The 23507-nt window shown below is 32.1% G+C and overlaps 2 protein-coding genes across 10 annotated transcripts in view; one reads left to right on the forward strand and one right to left on the reverse strand.

The window, feature by feature from the left end:
- The window catches only part of sick (sickie), a 254751-nt gene extending 235398 nt beyond the window's left edge, over nucleotides 1-19353 (forward strand). For all 9 annotated transcript variants that reach the window (XM_085192441.1, XM_085192442.1, XM_085192444.1 and 6 more), the window contains 14 exons: nucleotides 634-762; nucleotides 10561-10722; nucleotides 11122-11356; nucleotides 12186-12328; nucleotides 12658-12813; nucleotides 12923-13220; nucleotides 13330-13978; nucleotides 14499-14648; nucleotides 15408-15595; nucleotides 16427-16535; nucleotides 16857-17049; nucleotides 17304-17462; nucleotides 17769-17852; nucleotides 18000-19353. In XM_085192441.1, the coding sequence (XP_085048567.1) occupies nucleotides 634-762; nucleotides 10561-10722; nucleotides 11122-11356; nucleotides 12186-12328; nucleotides 12658-12813; nucleotides 12923-13220; nucleotides 13330-13978; nucleotides 14499-14648; nucleotides 15408-15595; nucleotides 16427-16535; nucleotides 16857-17049; nucleotides 17304-17462; nucleotides 17769-17852; nucleotides 18000-18122 (2778 nt within the window). In that variant the 3' untranslated portion in view covers nucleotides 18123-19353. The remainder of the gene's footprint in view (nucleotides 1-633; nucleotides 763-10560; nucleotides 10723-11121; nucleotides 11357-12185; nucleotides 12329-12657; nucleotides 12814-12922; nucleotides 13221-13329; nucleotides 13979-14498; nucleotides 14649-15407; nucleotides 15596-16426; nucleotides 16536-16856; nucleotides 17050-17303; nucleotides 17463-17768; nucleotides 17853-17999) is intronic.
- On the reverse strand, nucleotides 18816-23273 carry LOC146534653 (uncharacterized). The gene has a single exon (XM_085192451.1). The coding sequence runs from the start codon at nucleotides 23149-23151 to the stop codon at nucleotides 21715-21717; it is 1437 nt and encodes a 478-aa protein (XP_085048577.1). The 5' UTR covers nucleotides 23152-23273; the 3' UTR covers nucleotides 18816-21714.
- Nucleotides 23274-23507: the final 234 nt, after the last annotated feature.

Genomic DNA, 23507 nt, shown 5'->3' on the forward strand with positions numbered 1-23507 from the left:
GGAATCAGTGACATCTCCTTAATTATTTATTAGAATGTTATACAGTAAACTATAATTTCCATCTAGATGATATGCTAAAAGTGACTATTATATTTATTTTCATAAGGATGAATATCAAACTATAGAAATCATCTAATTTTTGTTAATGTATACAAATCTATATCGGCGCGCGCCATTTATGCATTAACCAAACTCACTTTGGGTGACGTTTTCTTAAAACAATAAACTTTGCAAGCCGTTGCTTAGCAACGCGTACCGACGATTGTTATTAACATGGCGGAATAAATTCCTTGTCAAATTAATTATTTTAATATATTGGTATATATCGAAAATATTACAAATATGAGAAAAAAAAAGTATCCTATGTTCATCCCGAGACCCTCAAGTATCTCTATATGAGTATTTTATCACAATGAAATTAGCAGTTTGGTCCTGATTGCGTAAAAGACAGACAGACAGACAGACAGACAGACAGACAGACAGACAGAGTTACTTTCGAATTTATAATATAGGTATGGATATTTCTGTCTTTTAATCAATTTTTTTTTAATCTTAATGTCGTAAGATCACTATTAAAAATTAACGTTTTAATATTAACATTAATATTATTTTGATTCATATATTTGTCACCAGGATTCAGAGCTAACAGAGTTGCGGCAAACCATCGAGCTTCTACGAAAACAGTCGATACAAGCAGGTTTGACGACGGCGCACATGCAGTCTATGGGCATACGTGCTGACGGAGTCAATGTTACGGGCGCCGTAAGTACATATTTCAAATTATTTTATATACTGTTAATTATAAACAGGCAGGGAACCAGGAGGGAACCTAATGTACACTTCGTTCCGTAGGCATCCGCCGAATTCAAGGCTTTTCGTGTTGAGTGGCGGAACTTAACGCCTCGCTTTTACTGGTACCAAGGCGAAGAAATGAAAATAGTAATAAATAATAATTTCCCAAATGGGAATTGAACCCATAACCAACATCATAAACTTTTATGTTGTTTCTTAGTTGATTCCACTTTCAATTGCACATAGAGACGTCATTTATTGTATAAATTTAATGTTAGTTTAATTTAATTAAACTTTGAGCCTAAATATTTAAAAAAAACTCTTAGTATTTTATTTCATTAATGATCTGTTAAGGTATTTAGAACGAATATTAGTTTTAAATTAACATATTAGTAATATAAATAAATTTGTGTCGCTTAATGTAATTACTAATATTGTTAATAGCTTTGTTTTAAAGCTTGTATCTTATAAATGCATATCATTTGACATAAAACAACCTTTCCCTACGAGTCGACCTTTACTTTTAATTCCATTGTTTTTGTTTATTTCAAATGAGATGCTATGCTACTATTATTACTATAATAAAACCATATATGTACATTTAAAATCAAAATTTCTTAAAAACATATGCTGAAATTGAAAGTTTCATTTATTTATATATTCTCATTAAAAAAACATGTCAAGGATGTTCGTTATAATCTATATATCTATATATATATATATATATATATATATAAAAGGACTTGGTCCTCACTGACTGAGGCAAGACGCACGCACAGCCGTAACCGCTGTGCGTAGAAACGTGAAATTTGGACAGATGTATACTTTCGTAATCTGGACATCCACTAAGAAGAGATTTTGAAAAATTTTAATCCTAAAGGGGTGAAATAGAGGTTGAAAGTTTGTATGGAAAAATTTTTAAATCGGCACCGATTTTTATAAAATTTGAAATTTAGACTCTTAAAAATATTTCACTGAACACATGTTTCGTGGTTTATTAGAATTCACTCCTAAATAAGCAAGCGAAGCTGCGCGCATCCGCTAGTCTATACATATAATATAATCGTAAGATAATTTTGTTTAAACTTTATCTTATTCTGTCACCTGCAATTAGGCTAGGTACATACGCTCGCGTCTAATATCGAGCCTTGTAATTAAATTAACGTTATGTAGGCCAACCATCAATCTTTGCGTAACATCATTAGACTTCGTAAAATGAGATCATGAAGAGCTGCTATAATTGATATTAAAAAATTAAATTACATTCACGCTGTATCCCGCACACAAGGGTACGCAGAGGGAACCTAGTGATAAGACATTCTGTTCCCCATTTTCTTAAGTGGTGGAAAGAGTAGTGGAGACGACGCGCTTTGCCTAGATATCAGAGCGAAGTAATGAAAATATAAGTTAAAATTAATATTTCATTGTCTTGAGTGGGAATCGAACTCACTGCCAATCGAACTTACAATCACTTCCTCGGTGCGATTGGACTCTTTAATTTAATTGTTGATGCTTCTTAAACTACAGAGACTTGCGTGTGTTAACTATAACAATAACTTGAAATATATTTTTAACTATCTATATATATAGAAATACAAAATAATAAACATGTCCAATTTACCTTTATAAATTATACAAAATAGTTTCTTTATTTAGTCTTAAGTACTTATTGACTTTACATCTAATGTATAATGTATGGGCTATAACATTTATTTCTTGCTTTCTATTACTTTACCATTTGTAACTGCCAATATTCACTTCATATAGAAAGAAAGTAAAAAGTCTATAACAGAATAATTTTATATATCTAAATTGTCTTAATATCTAAAATAGCAGAGCCGCGTTCGTGAGAAAACACAGTTAGACCATACATACACCTAGTACTAATCACACGCTTTTTAGCGATACATTAAATAGTACAGTACAGTTGTGAATGCACTCGTGAAAGTTCAATACAAACTTACATATGTATTTTATGTATGTAGGTTTTACATATATTGTGATTTTGATATAAATGTGAAATAAAATTTGTATTTTAATTAATATTTCGCGAAATTTCAATACTAATATTGTTTGAAACGAAGTCTTGGCGGCAATAGCACAAGCGTATGACTGCAGTATCGGTTTTCTTTTTTTTTTTATCTTTATTTAAAGGACTTGTCACATAAAAGTAACATGTCGTCCTGTAATAACTACTATACATGCACCTTATCTATATTAAAACTTAAACTCTGACATTGAACATAAAAAAAACCCCAAAAACTAAACTAACTAAACAAAAGACAACAACTAAACATAAAAAAAAAAAAAACTATTACAATTCAACAATTCTCTTATCCAAACCTAAATTTACTAATTTATACAAGCTAATAGCAGCATTAGAACTAGGGTAAACTAACATACTATTACAAATACCAACGTTCATAGTGTCATCAACAAATGTAAGTTTCCTCAAAGATTCGTTCCGAGCACATTTCATCAACATATGATATACATCTTCTTTTTTTTCCCCACATACCGTACACATTGGCGACGCAATTCCATTAATTGTAAAAGCAAAAAGATTGAGTGGAATGTGCCCGGACCGAATTCTAAAAGCTAGCACAAGAGTCTTTCTACTAAGATTACATGAATCAAACCAAGGAAAGCGAGAAGGCTCAGGACAGAAGGTTCTATACCAAACTCCTTTATCCCGCGATATCTCTCCATAATGCTGCACCCACATTTTACGCACATGAACTCTCAAAACCGGAAGCAAATCATTAAAAAATGGCGCTATGCTAAGGGGCACTCCGTCATATGCAGCCTCCCTTGCAAGGTTGTCCACGATTTCATTGCCTGCAATTCCTACATGGGACGGAATCCACTGAAGTATCACGTGTTTATTTACTTGTTTCAACTTCTGAATTATTTTCAAAATATTATAAGCTATCGGTGTGCCTCGAAAATTCGAGGTGCACCGAGCTACATGTTGAAGCGCACTTCTAGCATCGGTCAAAATAACAATTTTGTTGTGACCTATTGTACTAATATAGGAAAGTGCATATGCTATGGCAAACAACTCAATGTACATAATGGAAACACTAGTTTCAATTTTAAATTTGAAACATTTTTTCTGCTGTTGGTCTAAAATAGCTGCCCCCAAACCATTAACTCCTTTGGATCCATCTGTATAAATTTTGTAATAATCCTGGTATTTGGTGTTGATCAGTTCTAAGCACTTATATTTGCAGCTATTAAGTTCTACATATTTTTTTGATTCAATAATGCCATCAATGAAGCAGAATATATTATTTTCCAAATTTATATTTTGTACCCACGTATCAAGACTAAACATATCTAATTTGTTTGAAGAATGAATAGGTAAAGATTTGAAAAGGTTATAAATATCCACTAGTATAGGCTTCTTTTTAACCTTCCAATATCCATTACGAATACATTGAGAATATAACTGATTAACTAACTCAACATTTCTATTATTACGTAATGCCAGACTTCTAAGCCAAAATTTTCCTCCTAAAAATAACCTTCGAAGAGAGAGTGGATGTAAATAAAGTTCACTTTCCATGACATGCAAAGGAGTCGTTTTGATGAAGCCACCAATAATACGCATACTTTGATTTTGAATTTTGTCAATTTTATATAAATTTATTTTAGAGCTATTGTCGTACAGAAAACAGGCATAGTCTATACGGCTCCGAATCATAGAAACATACAATCTTCTTAAGTGCTTAGGATGAAGGCCCCAAACTGAACCTGCCAAAATTTTGAAAATATTCAAACATCTTTCTGATTTGAGTAAAATTTCATTAACATGTCTAGTCCATTTAAGACCTCTATCCAACCAAAGACCTAAATACCTTACACATTCGACTACTTGCAACTGATTTCCTTTCAACTCTAAATTAAGATTTACCGGATTTTTATTCTTTCCTTTTCTAAAAATGCAGACTTTAGTCTTTTTATTAGATATATTCAGACCTAAAGATTCTATTAAATTACTAAATTTGTCTAAAGCTAATTGTAATTTTGATGAACACTCCTCCAAAGACTTGTAAGAACAATACAAAACAAAATCATCAGCATACTGAGAGATCCAAACATTATCTATCTCTTGACATATAATCATCGTGACCACATTAAATAGCAACGGAGACAAAGGATCTCCTTGAGCAAGCCCACGACCTGCATTTCTTGAAATAGTACTATTATTAGAATAACGTATACTCAATTCTCTTGATTTCATAAATTCCCAGAGATAAGAACAGATTTTTGACCCAACACCAAGACTATCCAATTTTGCCAATAAAATTGTGATGTCAACATTATTGTACGCGTTCTCAATATCCACAAAACATCCCACAGTAAACAAATTGTTCCCAAATCCTAATTGTATTTGAGAAACCAAGCTAGTCAGACTATCCAGACATGAGTGGCCTCTTCTAAAACCTATAGTATTCCTAGAAAAACAGTCTGACTTTTCGAAAAACCATTCTAAGCGATTTTTTAACATTGTATGAAAAATTTTACACGGACACGATAAAAGAGCAATAGGTCTTACATCCAGGGATGTCTGTCGTCCAGGCTTAGGAATAGGTACTATAGAAGTCTTCCTCTACTGAACTGGGACATATCCAGAAGAAAGAAACATGTTATAAATTTTAATCAAAACCTGTTTCCCATTCAGAGGAAGGTGTTTAATCATAGAAAAAGAAATAGAATCCTCCCCAGGAGCAGTATCTTTATCTTTTATAGCTCTATTTAATTCATGTAAGGAAAATAAACCTTCGAGAGAAGGGTTATTGGAATTAAATGACGGACAACTTGGTAAAACATAGTCTGGAGTTAAACTACACAAAAGACTTTCAGCAGAGGCGTTATCAATATTAATTTTTGGTAAGCGATATCCTTTCAACCATCGCATTCGACGACACATTTCGCCCAGAGACAAAACTTCGTTTATACTATCGCAAAACTTTCTCCAAGCTTCTCTCTTAGCATTGCGGATAATTCTTCGTGCAGCAGAAATTTTGGATTGAAGAATACATAAATTATGAGGCGTAGGATTTTTCCTAAAAATAGCTAATGCAAGTCTCCGTTCTGCTATAGATCGAGATATGTCTACAGTCCAATATGGCTTAGGAACAAATTTTTTAAGTCGCATCGGGTCCTGACATATATTTACTAAAGGTATATATAAATTAGCAGCGGATTCAATAATATCGATGAATTGATTATATGCATCCTGAGGGCTAACTGCCAATATCAAGTGAGAAAAAACATGATGAAGAAAATTTTTATACTCATTCCAATTAGCTTTTTTAAAATTCCTCTTTTTGAGGAAAGTAGGACTATGATTATATTCATTATACAAGGAATGCTTTATGATAAGATGATCACTCCCGAGCGATTCATTTGAAACTTTCCAAGAAAATTTTAATGATATGTCACTTGTTGCAAATGTGATATCAGGAGATGACTTTTGAAGATTGCTATTAACCAATTTCATTCTTGTAGGAGAACCGTCATTTAGAGGTACGTAATTTTTCTCTAACATTACATCAAAAATCTGGCAACCCCTAGTGTCGGTCTTGTAAGACCAGTTACTATGATGAGCGTTAAAATCTCCAGCAATCAGAGTTTTATTATTAAAACAACTAAAAATGTAATCCCAGTCACTATCTGTAGTTCGCACAGATGATGGACAATAAACAGCGATAATGTTTTCAATTGAGAAGCAATTTAATAATTTTAGATGTAAAAGTTCGATTCCAGGATTTGAGCTACATATAAAAGAATCTATATATTTAATAGAAGAGTGTACCAAAATTGCTACTCCACCATATCCATCGTTTCTATCTTTGCGTATCGTATTATAGCCAGAAATTCTAATGACAATATTAGGATTTAGCCAAGTTTCACATAATATTGCGATATGTACTTTCTCTTGACAGAGAAATAGCTCTAACTCAGATAACTTTGGGCATATACTTTGACAATTCCATTGAATAATATTAACAGAACGGACAAAATCACTATCCATTTTGAAATAAATTTATAAAGTTAGACCACTGTGGTATATATTCTACAATTGAGTCAATAAGCCAGTTGTAAATAACCTTACCACACAATTTGAGTTTTTTTAAAAAATTAATTTTTCTCAGGAATATAATGTCCTTGATTTTTTTTAACAACTGGTGAACATCAAATTTATTAAATTTTTCTCTTTATTGGCCATTGATTTCATCGCGTGCCGGCATTTCTAAATCAATATCAGAGTCAAGTTCTACGGAAGAATCTTCATCCGATTGGACTCTTCCTTTATTTTCTTTGGGAGTTTTCCTCGCTTTCTTTATAGTCGAATTAGTGGGATTTAAATTAACGTCTTTTGTTTTATATACTTCAGCTGTAGTTTTTAACACTTCCGCGTACGTTGTACCAGTATTAGAGTAAGTTCTTCCAAATACATTATCATTAATATATTCATCTTGACGCACTTCATACTGAGGAGAAGGCTGTACATAAATTGTAAGAGCTTTTTTATAAGTACAATTATAATCGGCCATCAATTCCCTTATTCTCCTTTCCTTTTTATAATGAGGACAAATCTTTGCTAAAGCCATATGCTGACCTTTACAATTCACACATCTAAATTTTGTAGTTTCGCAATTATTATGAAATTGCCCACACTTAGGACATATGATCTTATTTCTTGAACATTCTTTATAATTATGACCAAAGCGCCAGCACTTAGAGCATTGCGTAACGGGAAAAACAAATGGATCTACTTTTATTCGAGTTCCAAACGTATATATGTATGGTGGCAAGGACGACCCCTTAAAACATATCCTTACACATTCACTATCCTCAAATCCATCATTGTCGTAGTTGCGGCGTTTTAAACGTTTCACATTTAAGATTTGAATAGGGCTTTCTAAATCTTCTAAAATATCCGATTCATCTATTCCTATATCAATATTTCTGATGACTCCATAAGAGGCACCAACTTCATAAGTTTTTTGGCATCTATACTCTTTATCAATAAAAAATCTGCACTGCATCAACTTCTCTGCGCTTTCGCTATTACTGAACTTTAACATTACTTTAAAGGCATTAATATATTTCACTTCAATAATATCTAAAATATTCTCCTGCTTGAGTATACGGGCTAGTCCTAATTGTTTAGGTAACTTCTCATTCTTCGATGTCATACTTATTTCGACTTCGTCCTTCGGTATTCTAACCATATCATCTGTGGATGCACTGCGCACTTTCACTTTTCCTCTTCTCCCAATTTCTGCCCAAACTTCTTCCTCATCTGGCACTCGACTTCTCTTCTCTGCTCGGCTACTTTCCATTTGTCCACAAAAAATTGAACTATTGTCGACACGGTTATTATTTACAGTTATCTCATCCAACAAAACATCCACTTCATCCCCTTGGTCTACGTGTAACGAATGAACACTATCCATAGCCACAAAGTAAATGAAACATCACAATCTATAAAGTAACAAATACGCGTACGCTTAGACAGAACCGATTCCAAACGACCGTCAACAACAAGCGAACGTAAGCCACTGCAGTATCGGTTGTGGGTTCGATTCCTACTTGGGGCAATCTATTATTATTTATTAATATTTTCATTTCTTCGCTCTAGTAATAAGGCAAAGTACACACACGCAATGCCTTGAAAATTCGGTGGAAAAACTGCAATCCTGTGAATATAGATATTAATAAATAAAAGTCCATTTCCCCAAATTCGAGTCGAATCCACAACCACCGTGTTTCTACTAACACTCTTGTGCCTTTGCGCAACAATGATCTTAATTTAATAGGTATTATTAAGAGAAATAATGTCATTTATATATATATATTTAAAACTATAACTATATTACAGGACTTTTAAAATATCATTTGCTTAGATATAGTTATTATTATTTTTTCTTGTCGGTCTGTCAAAACGTCGATAGTTGAGAGACATGACGTCCTGTTTGTAATGATTCGTTCGCGTGTAATTATTTTAATGGAGCATCTAATTTTATTCTCAACTGAACATCTAGAAGGATAACAAGCATTTACTGACTGAGTAGTAATTATGATATGTGCTGGTATAATTTATGGCTTTATTATTGTACCTATTAGTATTGATACAGAAACTACTTCAGCATTTTATAAGAGGTTAATGATATAAATAAATAATTTGAAGGGTGGAGAGCGTAGTGTCTTAGCACTAGGCATATCCTGCTTCAAGTGGGAAACGCTGAAAAAAATAATAAATTGAAAATATTACCAAAATATAATATAATATTTCATCCTATCCTATCCTATATCTTATAAAACAAAGTCGCTTTTCGTGTCTGTCTGAACTTTCTAACTCTTCTTCTTCTAAACCACCCAACGGATTTTTCTGCGGTTTTCACCATTAGGTCGAGTATTTCTCAGGGAAGGTTTATATATAGTTTATTATTTGTACATTCTTATGTAAATTAACATAAATACGATAAATGTGTCTACCCGTTGAGACACTTTCGCGCATGCGCTGCTTTAATAGTAAGTACTACATGAAAATAATGTACTGGAGTATTGTTTCTATTAATAAGATCTACAAAAAAGTCCGCGACAGCAAATTTTTATCTTTTGAGGATAACGTGTAGTGATCATATTTCTGTCTAAAAATAGTAATTTCAATATATTCTTTATTGTGAGGGATATTTTTCCATAATGGTATTAATCCTTATCCTTTAAAATATTTTATTAATTTTCTACGTTAAACGAAGATAAAAATTGCTTCTTACACTATTTCGAAATTGTGAATAGTTTTAGAGAAAAACGCATTTAATTGTTGACACATCACGCCGTTGACTCATCAGCTGTGCCGACTCAAGTTTTACTTATCCCTTACTCTCAGCATATAAATAAGTATATTAGTTACGTTGGCCATTTAATGTAGATCAACACTGTCTTTTACTGTTTTTTTTTAATTTTAATAAGTACTTTAGAAGTTGTTACAATATCAAACGCGCCCCGTGACGTTTTGCTTATACAAGCGCGTCATGAGCAGTCATCGGTGGTTCAGTGGTAGAATGCTCGCCTGCCACGTGGGCGGCCCGGGTCGGACTCCGGCCAATGCATTCTATTTAATTTTCCTCACAGGCAGCCACGTAGTGCTTGCTTTTCAACAGGGACAGAATACCCTGTTCAGCATTAACCACAAGCTCGAAAAAAAAACCCGCCCGCTATAGAGGCATAGCAACGAAGATTTAGATGCGTTTGCACGTTTTGGATAATTGGAGTTGAATGTATTATTTCAGCGCCATATATTTGGTTTCATATTTTTTGTAGTAGTTATTAGTAGGAAGGCTTTTGTTTATAATTTCTTCCGTTTGAAAATAGTCATTTAACTATCTAAAAATAGTCATTTAAATATATTTTAATAAGTACTTGAAAAAATTAGTTGCACAGATTTAAAATTACGGTACCTACTAAAAAATCCTTGCCGAGTAAATCAATTGGAAAATCTTTATTGAAACTACGAAAATGTACGCGGGTTGCATTAGGGTTTAATTAATTTTCACATTATCTTAAGTGCTTTGCAAACATACATTATATGAATAATCCAGTAGTAAAAGCGGGCGAAGCCGCAAGGGGGTCGCTAGTAAATATATATGACGGAAGTTGAATAACAACATGAAAACACTAATCCTATACAAAATTCTCAAATCTAAATCTCTCCGTATAAAATTAAATCAAATTCTCTCCAATCCACAGGAACCTAATACGACACAAACCCAGCAATCTTCACCGCAGCGGCTGGCCCAGGGCAACGGCGCGATCACGAGGCACCTATCAACTGACAGCGTGTCTAGCATTAACAGTTTAAGCAGTGGATCGTCTATGCCTCACGATAAGAAACATAAAAAGAAAGGATGGGTAAGTCATTCGTTTTGTTTCTATATACGTTCAATATTTTGTTTTCTAGTGCTTGTAAATTTTAAAAACAAAACAGAAAACATCCTAACAATGGTATCAATAATGCATTTATTCTCACGACTGTGTTTGTAAACTCTTACTGCTTGGAAATATTATTTAAAAGTTTCAATTCCGTCGGTTTTCATATTTTCTTTGATATTTTATTTATCCAGATTTACTTTTTAAATTATTTAAAGCTTTTAAATTAAAGCTAGGAATTAGTAACAAATGTTCTTGTTAAAATTACATGTTAGTCGCTGCAAGGTTTCCTCATACGTTTTTTCTATTAATATACAATACGACAGATTCAAATTTAATCTAAACTCAACCTCCATAATTGAATAAACAATTCCCTTACAGCTGCGCTCATCATTCACAAAAGCCTTCTCAAGAAACGCGAAGATATCTAAAACGGCGAAGCATTCCTCCCTCGGGCAGCTATCATCTCAGGACAGCTCGTCCGGCTCTCACCACTACGACGACCCGCACACTATACGCGAGGGAAGCAACGAGAACAGTCTAGAACATTCCCACGAAACTCTTGACAATAGCAAAGATAAAACAACATGCCCCCCAGCTGAGGAACAAACCAAAGGTGAATGTTACAAGCACTCGTATGCAATTATTCTGACTATTTTAGACGAATTAAGGATTTAGCTTGAGTTTATATTAATTAGTTAGTTATTTTTCCTTTTCATTATTAAAACTTTTCTTTTAAATGTTATAGTTATTTGAAAAAATCATTGACGTTACTAAGTACTCGAAGTAACGGGTTCAATCGTTATAATGTTTGATTAAATATCAGAATAAAGTGAGAGCATCTAATGAAAAATCTGATAACTTTCCATCTTGACTATAACAATAGGTTTTAAAGCAACGACTACAGCTTATTTTTCATGCGCTTGAAACTGCAAGCGATTTGTCAAAACAAAGTTAAAAAATATATAGAGCCTACAACAAAATAATTTAAATATAAGACACCGTTATAACAACTTTAGAAAATCTTAATTTTCAAAATTGCTTTGCCTTACGTAACGTAAATAACTTGCATCGCTACCGATGTCATACAAGTTGAAAGTGAAACTTTGTAACCAACTTACATATTTACTTAACAAACCAATAGAAAATATCACAAATACCTATTATGAATTAGTTTATCTTTTTAGCTTCATACTGTATACCACACACAGCAGTGATAAAACACTCCGTTCCTCATTTTTCTCCGTATTCTGGAGGTATTGTGTGCTGATTGGCGAAATTCAACGCCGTGCCTCGATGCTAGAGTGAAGAAATAAAAATATTATATATTTAATTTCCTCGAGTGGTAATTGAACCCACAACCTGTCGCGTTACATTCGGACGTTTGCTGCTTCGTCATGGAATTGACCTTGGAATCGTTTCTTAACTAATATTAATTGTTTCAGAAAAACCAGATCAGTCCGGATTAGTAGATGAGTTAAAGAGGCAGTTACGAGAAAAAGACTTAGTATTAACAGACATAAGGCTCGAAGCACTAAGTTCAGCTCATCAGTTAGAAAGTCTGAAGGATACTGTTATCAAAATGAGGGTATGTATTTTTTATTTATTTATATTATAATATTTTTTTTTTTTTTGGTTTTTATAATTTTATTGGCCAAAGTTCGTTTAAAATTTTAATAAAATATTTTATATTTATTTTCTTTTTGTTTGTTTATTTCATTTTAATGCTCTAACGATTACCTACATGAAACAAGTATACAGAAATGATATTAATACTGCAATATGATATATTTACATGTGTAACCTTTAATGCTTAACCACATTTGTATATCAACCATTATTATATTTATATACTTATTTTAAAAAACTTTACTACAAATAAGCAATATTTAAATTTTATGATATTTTTGCTACCAGAACGAAATGCTAAATTTGAAGCAAAACAACGAGCGGTTGCAGCGAATGGTGACTTCCAGGTCGTTAGCTGGCAGCCAAAGCTCGTTAGGTACTGGTGGTTCTGCAGTAGAAGATCCTAGGAGGTTTAGCCTTGCTGACCAGTCTACTATGCATCAGGTAAGAAGTAATAAAAATATATTTTGCGTCGGAATTATTAATTTATTATTTTATTTTAAATTGTGTACTTGTTTTAAAAAAAATGTCTAACACAACATTTTATTTCCAGGCCGCAATAGATATACACTCTCAGCCTCTAGACCTAGATTTTAATTGTATGACGTCGACTCCATCTAAAAAGGGATCACCAAAATCCAGCATCGTCGAGCCGATATACGGAAACAAAGCTGTATGTGAACTTAATGAAAACAGTGAAGCCTTACTAGGAGCTTTAAATGGCGCGAGTGACATATTTACAAATGGTCTCAGCGCTGGTGAACGGTTGAGTGGGGATTACGATATAAATACAGTTCTACCTCCACCTAAAAGTAGAGAATTGGCGATAGGCGAAAGTTATTCTGATATCGGTAAGCATGCTATTATTTTTGTGTTTTCTAATTTTTAAAGCATAATTCATATTTTAGTTTTTTAAAAATTTACAATATGTCGATGAATACTAAGAATTTTGTCTTTCAGGCGTAGCTGATAGTCAAGGTGACACGACAGATGGAAAGAAAATAGCAATAGCAGTGTATTTGGGGCAACCGGAAACATTCCAGAGATATTTTGAAGAGGTTCAAGATACGCTCACCGAATCTGAATGTCGATTTTATTCGAAACAAGCGTCCGCCTTCAACCATTTCGACAAACAGCCCAGTTTCGATTCACCCAGAATATCCCAAAACCACAGTCCAGAAATAGAAAACCAGGAATACCCTCAAAATATTAATAAGTCAAACACGAATAGCCTTAAAAGCAATAAATCTACGCACAGTAATTCATATAAGAACGTATATAATAGTGATTCGACAATAAATTGCAATGAGTTTACCATAGCTTTTACATATATATCGGGTAAGACGACATGGCAGAACTTGGACTATATAGTTAGGAAAACATTTAAAGACTATCTGTCTAGAATAGATCCGGGGACTAATCTTGGACTAAATACGGACTCTATAACGTCGTACCATTTGGGAGAAGCGACCAGGGGTCCTGAGATTGGGTTCCCTGAATTGTTGCCTTGTGGTTATATTATTGGAACTGTGAATACGTTGTACATTTGTTTGCAAGGAGTCGGGAGTTTGGCGTTTGATAGCCTTATACCAAAAAATATTGTATATAGGTAAGCGTTTTTTTAATTTTTGATTATTATTTTATTCTTTTTTTACATCTATATTTAAAATTTTCATGACAACATTATGCCTTCTCTATTCGTATGAAATTTTTGGAGTACCAGCTAGACAAAAAATTAAAAGATGTATTGATTTCCTTATTCCATAACTAAATTTTTCTACCAGTACAATTAAATATTTCTTGGAATTTGAAATATCTAACATATATTTTATATATTTCTATAGCACGTACAATAAAAAAATAAATATCAACATACAAAACTCGAATAAAAAATAGTTGCATTTCTTACTGGAGTTTTTCCCCTTTCCAATTCAAAACTAGGTAGATTTCTAGACGTGCATCACCAAAGGGAGGAAATGAAAATAATCCTTGGAAAATAAAAAAACAAGGAAATCTTTGAGTGAAAATCGAATCCACAACCGTCACGCTTACTATTAGACGCTGTAGTCACTGCACAACGACAGTCTCACAACAATTTCTCCCCAATTAATGAATATTTCCCTTTACAGATATGTATCTCTTCTATCAGAACACCGGCGCGTTATCCTCTGCGGCCCGAGCGGCACTGGCAAGTCATATTTAGCGGCTAAATTGGCGGAATTCTATGTACAGAGAACGCAGCGAAGAGGAAATCCTGTGGAAGCAGTCGCTACCTTCAAGTTAGTGTTTTTATTTTATTTCCTGTAATTATAGAGTAATTTGAAACCAGACGTGGCTCAGGGCACAAGCGTGTGACTGTTAACGCGACTGATTGTGAGTTCGATTCCCACTTGAGGAAATAAAATATTTAATATTTTCATTTCTTCTCTGGTATCGATACAAAACACGGTGGTGAGTTTCACCACTCGACACGTAACGCCTCTAGAATTCAGCAGAAAGTGGCTAGCAGAGTGTCTTAGCACTAGGCTCCCTCTCTCTGCATGGGGGATACGGCGTTAAGATGAAAAACAGAATAATGAGATTACCGTAGAATAAATAGGAAATTTTACAATGGTAAAATTACACACAGTAAATAACTGTATTTACTGTAGTGCATATTCACTTAATAGTTCTGAGTGGAAATCGCATGAGCGAAGGTCAGTGAATGTATTAAATAAAATTACTTTTAATGTGATTTGGAAAATAACCCTTGAACTATAATCTTGCACGCATTGTTATAATAAGAAGAAATAGAAAGAATAATTGTCTTTGCCTAATACACGTTGAAATGAAAATATTATATATTTCATTCCCCGAATGAGAATGGAACCCACACCGTCACGTTTACACCGGCATCCCTGTTCCTCTGCGCTACGAGAGCCTTGATTTAGTAAATACATATTGGATGAACGACTTTATTTTGAACCAATAACTTTCACACTTATTCAACACTGTAATACTACTTTTTATTTACACAATATTTAACATTTTATTACCAGTGTCGACCGAAAATCCTGTAACGAGTTGAGAGCCTACCTCGCCAACATAGCTGAGCAGTGCGGAGGAGCTGGTGAGGAATTACTACCGGCTGTCGTCGTGCTGGACAACTTGCAACATGCTAGTGCCCTGGGAGATGCCTTCGCTGGGCTATTGCCTCCAGATAATAGGAACATGCCTGTTATTATTGGTTAGTATTGGTTTTTAACTTTTTAAAAGTCTTATTCAAGACTTAGAATAGCTTAGAATAGCCAGTCGTGTGGAAAGTTAGGTATATGAATTTTCTTATGAAAATGATATCAGGACATTTCACAAAAGGGATAGATGGAATCTGACTACTTTTCGGGAGAAGAGAGATAGAAGATATTGGGAGTTGAGAAGCCGAATCTATTTTGCCAAATCAAAAATATGTAAAAAAAATTGAGCTTGTAGATTATCTATATATATAAAAGGACTTGTCCTCACTGACTGAGGTAAGACGCACGCACAGCCGTAACTGCTGATGGTAGAAACGTAAAATTTGGACAGATATTTACTTTCGTAATCTGGACATCCACTAAGAAGGGATTTTGAAAAATTTTAATCCTAAAGGGGTGAAATAGGGGTTGAAAGTTTGTATGGAATTATTTTTAAATCAGCACCGATATTTATAAAATTTGAAATTTACATTTTTAAAAGTATTTAATTGAACACGTATTTCATCGTTTTCTAGAATTCTCTCCCTAAGGGTGCAAATAAGGGGTTGAAAGTTTATATGGAAAAATCTTTAAAATGCCACCGATTATTATAAAATTTTAAATTTAGACTCCTAAAAATATTTAACTGAACATGTGTTTCGTGGTTTATTAGAATTCACCCCTAATTACGCAAGCGAAGCTGCGCGCGTCCGCTAGTACGTGTATAAACGCCAATACTTTCTAATAGAGCAATAAAGCAGCAGCTACTAATGGAGAAGTTAGGTTCTGGAAAAAGCTTTTTAAAAATATATTTTAGTTCTAATAAAGCTTTGATTTTCTTTTAGGTACAATGTCGCAAGCAACGTGTAATACAACAAATCTACAACTTCACCATAACTTCAGGTGGCTCCTCACTGCCAATCACATGGAACCCGTGAAAGGATTCTTAGCAAGGTTAGTTATTTATCTTTCAATAGCGATCTTCCAATTTGTTCAATCTCATCCATTTTTTTATTATTTCATTTTACATTTAAAATTATTAAATTATCTTTCATATCTTTAATGTAAATAAAATATGACAATATAACAAAAGAATGCAATGCATAAGCATAAGAAAGTCATACTATTTATTTCTTTGACTTAAAAGTTCTACCAATAAAGTTCAGATATTAGAAAAAAACTTCTTTTTTTAACTAGTACTAATATTGATTTGACTTTTAAATATACAATATTAAAATATATTACAACTAAACTAAACTATAAAACCTTACACAGATATCTCCGTCGAAAACTCTTCTCGCTAGAACTAAGGCTGGGTCGTCGTGAACCGGCATTAGCAGCTGTATTAGAATGGTTGCCGGGCGTTTGGTCCACGTTGAACGCTTTCTTAGAGGCGCACTCCTCTAGTGATGTTACTGTCGGACCTCGGTTGTTCCTCGCTTGCCCTATGGACTTAGAAGCTAGTCAGGTAAGGACATATAGAATATAAATGAAGAAATTATTAAATTTTAATTCTAAGTTAGAACTCTAAAAGCGATATTAAAATTCATCTCAATATTATTTTTATAAATTTATTAATTGTAAGTAATGCATAATACATTGTTTATATCTTTTTAGGCATATGTAATAAGCTGCATCATTTTGCAAATATTAAAAATACTAAAACTACCTAACCTACCTTTTTTAAACTAATTAATAAAAATATTGTTTTCTTCGAAACAGGCATGGTTCGCAGACGTATGGAACTACAGTATAGTACCATATGCCTCGGAAGCAGTAAGGGAAGGCGTAGCGTTGTACGGCAGGAGGCGACACGCCGCCGTCGATCCGCTGCAACATGTAAAATCCTCTTACCCGTGGAGAGAACCTAATCATTCACATGTAAGTTGTTTTATAGTTTCACGCTTTAACATACCTATAAGGAGAGAAAACAGTAGATGAGTCTAGGCCGCCCTAAAATTAAGCTCTATGAACTTTAGTAAGAAAACTTTAAACTTTAGTTCACTTAGGAAGAAAATAATCAAAAGTAAGAAAAATGCTAAATTGAAATCTGTGCAGTCATCTATAGCTAACTTCAAGGCTGCCACCGTCGACCGTACTGTAGGCAGAGAGAAGAAAAAAACAAATATAACTTTTATATTATGTGATTATAAATAATAATTAACGTATATTTTTATTTTATTTTAGACTCTTAGACCGATAACAGTTGAGGATGCGGGTATGGAAGAAACAAATCAAGATGCGGGTACCAACAACAATCAAGATCCTTTGGTAAATAGTTATTTTTGTATATTATTTTAAAATGCTTAATTCAACTGATTACCTTTTTATCTTTGATATTTGAAACAAAGGCCTTAAAAATATCATTTCTCTAAACAGTCTATAACATTTTAAATATTATTTTAATATTTTTTACAGTTAAATATGTTAATGCGACTCCAAGAGGCGGCGAACTACAGCGGCAACCAAAGTCAAGACTCTGACAACGCGAGTATGGATTCAAATCTCACACACGACAGCTCAATGGGCAACGAGCTTTAAAACTTATATTTATTAAAAAATATACGCCATATTATAAAATAAAATGGCGCTATTCTTTGACAGGTGAAGCGCCATTTTAGTTTAACTAATATGGCCCCTGATAATTGTGCCGCCATGTTGGTACTACTTATTTATATTTGGAATTTCAATACCAATTAAAGCAATATTATGGGAAAAGTTGTATTTAGCTATGAATCGAAAAAATAATTTTTTCTACCTTTATTATTTTTGACAAAAAAACAAATTAAATAAAACTTAGTATTACTTGAATTATACTAATTTGATTAAGAATTTCTTGTTATGATTCATACTGCTAGATATAACTTTACGGAAGATCTACAATAAAAATGTAAAATTTTGACATGTATACAATTTATAATACTTTGTTCCTTTGTTTTCCCAAGATATATTATATCGATTATTGCTTCATATTTTATTTACATACTTCTTAGTCTATATAAAAGTTTTGGACTAAAAATAAATGCATTTACTTGTTAACTATATTATACTAAGCCAAAAATTTGCCACGTGTATATTATTATTATTTATTTATCAATTTAGATTGCTTTTTTTTTATTTTAGTATACTTACTTGTTTTAGGTGCTGTAAATTGGTATATTCAAAAATTATATTTTATTTATCGTTGGGAAAGGATTTGCTCTGCATATTTGTTAACAGCAAATATCATAAGCGAGAGTACCAGCCTTTCTTTATTTTCAATGTTTAATGTGAATTTTTTAACATTTGTGTTAAAAATTTTGATACGAAATGAACTCGATAACTACTAGTGCCTGGAGCGAGGTATTCCATGTTTGTGAAATGTTCGAACAGTTTAGGACTGTCGATGTTTATATGAAGCATTGTGGCTTTTACTATTGTTATATTTTTTCAAAGATAATATGATAGGATATGAACACATTTGTATTACTATGATATTGTATGTAATATATTATTATGAAAGTGTAATTTTTATACCATTTTCATATAAAACTCATGTACCTAATAAAAATAAATAAGCTGTAAATAAAAAAAAATGATTAATATAATTTTTTTCTATGTGACTACACTAACCATTATGCCATAATTATACAGCATTAATTTTGTATAGAAATATGTAATGGCATGTTGCAGTGTTTGGTATGGATTTATCTGTGTGCATACTGAAACGTGATATCTACAACTTATGCTTTACAGAAATTGTGAAAATAAACATTGATTACATTTAAATATTGTTTTATTTTCTTTAAATTGTTATACTTATATGTGTTCTTTTAAAAATATTATATAAGTAAAAAAAACATACTGTATTAATTCGCCCTAAGCTGGCTAGATAGGTAAGTAACTCGATTGGGTCTGACACAAGGTGTGCCAGATATTGTGTATTATCGGTTCAATCACTATTTCATCAATAAATTTCTGTCGCCTCATAGTCCGGTTCTTCAAAAACCATAACTAATTATCTTATCAACGTTACAATGATGAAGATGATGATAAACAGATAATTTAATAATTATTTGTAATGAAGTATGTTCATGTAGGACATTATAATTAAATTGTAATTCTTTCCCTAATCAAAAAGAAATTAAAAATGTCTTTAAAAAGCCATTTATTTTGTGGGTTTTTTGTATTTTCTCATATGAATATTCCCAATCGCGGATAATTTTTGAGGGTGAGGGGAATTTGAAGACGAAGTATTAAAAAGGCACGAAGAATTTTCAAAAAAATTAAAGAAAAAGTGATGATTTATAATTATAGCAACCATGCTGGACAAAGGGAACCTTGAATTTACTTAAGACACTGTCCCCTAGGTACTTTCCGCAGAATTCTTGGGTAGGAACTGAATCAACAACCAACAACCAACCAAAGGAAAAATAAAAGAAATATTCAGCAAATAAAAGAGCATTTATTAAATCCTGTTCACATAATTGTTTCCATTATAAACAATACCAGAAATGGTTATGAAAACTGAGTAATTTGGACGGAACTCTGTGTTCTCAAAAAGAACCATAGGACTAGACTTTAGTTGACTGAATATTTTTGAGGAACATGTTGAAAATTGTTTTACATAAGGCACAACCATCAGCAAAATAAATCACAATGAATTGAGTATACTATACTGTAGAAACAATGCGTTTACACTAATTATAATATGGAATGATATCTAAATGCTAACAATGATAATAACCTCACAGTAACTTAGGTTTGTAGTGTAATTGTCTCAATATCAAGCACTAAATTACCTAAAAACTTAATTCTATTCTCTCTAATCTATATATATAAAAGGACTTGTCCTCACTGACTGAGGTAAGTCGCACGGCACGGCACGCACAGCCTTAACCGCTGATGGTAGAAACGTTAAATTTGGACAAAAGTTTACTTTCGTAATCTGAACATCCACTAAGAAGGAATTTTGAAAAATTTTAACCCTAAAGGGGTGAAATAGGGGTTCAAAGTTTGTATGGAAAAAAAATTAAATCGGCACCGATTTTTATAAAATTTGAAATTTAGATTTTTAAAAGTATTTAATTGAACACATGTTTCATCGTTTTGTAGAATTCTCCCAAGGGTGCAAATAAGGGGTTGAAAGTTTGTATAGGTTTTTTTTAAATCGGCACCAATTTTCATAAAATTTGAAATTCAGACTCTTAAACGTATATAATTAAACACATGTTTCATGGTTTTCTAGAATTCACCCCCTAAGGGTGCAAATAAGGGGTTGAAAGTTTGTATGGAAAAATCTTTAAATCGCCACCGATTTTCATAAAATTTGAAATTTTCACTTAAAAATATTTCATGGGTTATTAGAATTCACCCTTAAATAGGCAAGCGAAGCTGCGCGCGTCCGCTAGTTAGTAATAAATATAATGTTAAAAACTGTTATACTAAATCTTTTGTACACTCTATTTAAATGTGTACAAACATTATTTGAGAATCATCCAAAGCCATCGGAGACAAAAATATTACAATATTATTTTGTACTTGTAAAACATATTTCAGTAAAATTGTATAATTTTAAAGGCAATATTGGAGGAACCTGAATGGATAATAGTTGCAATTTTTTTAATATGGGTTCTACATTTATTTATTTCTTACAGTCTTTTTGAAATAAATAAAATACATTTCCAGAACATAATATGGTTCATTTTGTAAATTTGTACTCAAAGTTTTTAAAACACTAGTATACCAAATTGCTTTTTTATTTGGTTTTAGAATTCTCTAATACATGATTGTAATAAATACCTGGCGACTGATATTCTTTTATTTAGTATATTTTTTTCACTATTGCCAAATTTTTATGTGCGATATTTACAATTACATTTTTATAATTTAATTGTAAATATTACAACAAAAAAAATTACAATTAAATTTTGAATATCAATTAATAAATCAAATTTTGTTTAAAAGTTCCAATTAAAATATTAAAATTTTTACTTCTACTAATTCAAATTCACATTGTTTTGTTTGTTTAAAATAAATAATAAAAATATCAAATTACTATATAATAGTAGTATCTGTAACATTATTTTCTGAAAAATTACAGTTCTATGAGACAAGAACATGTCTAATTAAGTTTATAAGAAAAGTTTACAATTTAGTCACTATGAATATCAAGACTAAGATTAGAAAGCGAAGGTATTGGTGAATCAGAGAAATCACCTGAATCATCGCTAACATTTTTAATTAGATTATTCCCATCTATATTCTTATTTAAGCTACGGCTTGCAGATAATTGATGACGGTTAGAATTATTAGTACTAAGTTTATTACTACTCCTCTCACTTATTAAATCAGCAACATCAGATAATGACACAGAACTTTGAGAGCTGGGTGATGTTTGTTTGTGACTTTCAATTGATGAATTATTTGACTTATTCTTTGTATCTTCTTGTACAGACCTATTCCCTAGTTTATTTTTTTCGGATGTTTCCTTTCTTGCAGATGCAGGAGGTGACATAAAATCATAACTGTACTCTGTTCCTTCGGCATCATATTTAGCTGATTCAATCTGTGAACTTTTCTGGCTTGCTTTAGATTTTTCATGACTGCCTATTGATATATTTTTTTCTGAATTAGTGTTTACTTCACTTTTGGAAAGAGACTCAAGTTTAGAACTAGAAATGGAATTTTGAGGAGACATTGATTTTACATCAACCTTTTCTTCTGTAAGTGGCAAGCCTGTGGTATTCAGTAGGACAGAGTCTATTGGATTAAACGGTTTTAATTCTATGTAAGATGTAGAGTCACTGCTATTGTTTAATAATTTTAAGTCATGTACATAGTTGTTAATAATATTGTTTTTATTAGAGTAGTTTGAGTTTTGCTCTGTTTGTTTCTTTAATTGAGAATGTAAAATGTCATCTCTATTTGCCAAATTTGCTTTAGCATGATTGTTAACAATATACTCTGATCTAGTTCTGCCTCTTGTTGAACCACTTGAGGTATCTGTATCGGAGTTATCTAGTGTTAGCCTCAGATCTAATTTATTTTTCTCATCTGAAGAATTATCTGAATGGGAATGGCTTGAAGTTGTACTAGAATCTTCATTTACAATATAAGTAGAGTTTTGATCTAAATAATGGTTCTTTCCTCGGATTTGTTTCTTTGAATCATTTTGTTTTTCATTTTGGTTACATAAAGACCTCTGATTTAGTTTTATAACATTTTTAATGAGAGTCAATAGTAAAGGTTCTTTATCATTTTCATTTCTTAAATTCAATTTATCGGCGATTGTGCTTCCACCATCATATGTGTACTCCCTGCCTTGTCTAGTTTCAGTTTTGTATACAAACAAAGTATTTTTCAGATTACAACAATTTAGGAACTCGTGTACAATGGAAAGACATAGCTTACCTTCTGGTAAGGCTAACATTTTGTCTAAAGTTTCATTTTGTTTTAAATTTTCGCAGTCATCTTCGAAAGCTAAAAAAATATTAGCTCTCAGCAATGCTCGGATTTTTGCAAGAGATCCGTTCTTTTCTAGTGCATCAACAACTAAATCTGTTAGTTCTGTATCTTCAGATTGGGCCATTGTAAAGCTATATTCTGAATAACACTAAAGGGATCTGTGTATGTTTTGAAACACATAAAATCATAAACATAAACTCCAACACGCGAAGTTTGACATTTGTCATCTGTCATGTCAGAATGCAAGCGTCCAGTTGTATGAAATTTATTTCACAGACAATACTAAATTATAAATATTTTATTATGTACTGTATGATTGCTCTATTTATTCTCTATCTATTTTTATTTTACAATAATACAAATATATACCTAAGGAAGGAATCATGTTAACATATATATTTTTGTATATTATTAATACGCTAAATAAGTAAAATTTAGCATATTAATAATTTTAACTCTAAGATACTTAATTGTTATTAT

This window comes from Heliconius melpomene, chromosome 11, assembly GCF_056956725.1.
Source record: "Heliconius melpomene rosina isolate 202511_hmr_F chromosome 11, ASM5695672v1, whole genome shotgun sequence".
NCBI lineage: Eukaryota > Metazoa > Arthropoda > Insecta > Lepidoptera > Nymphalidae > Heliconius > Heliconius melpomene.

Bases quoted from the DNA above. Each gene is read 5' to 3' on its own strand.
- LOC146534653 (XM_085192451.1), bottom strand. From the start codon at position 23,151: ATGGCCCAATCTGAAGATACAGAACTAACAGATTTAGTTGTTGATGCA.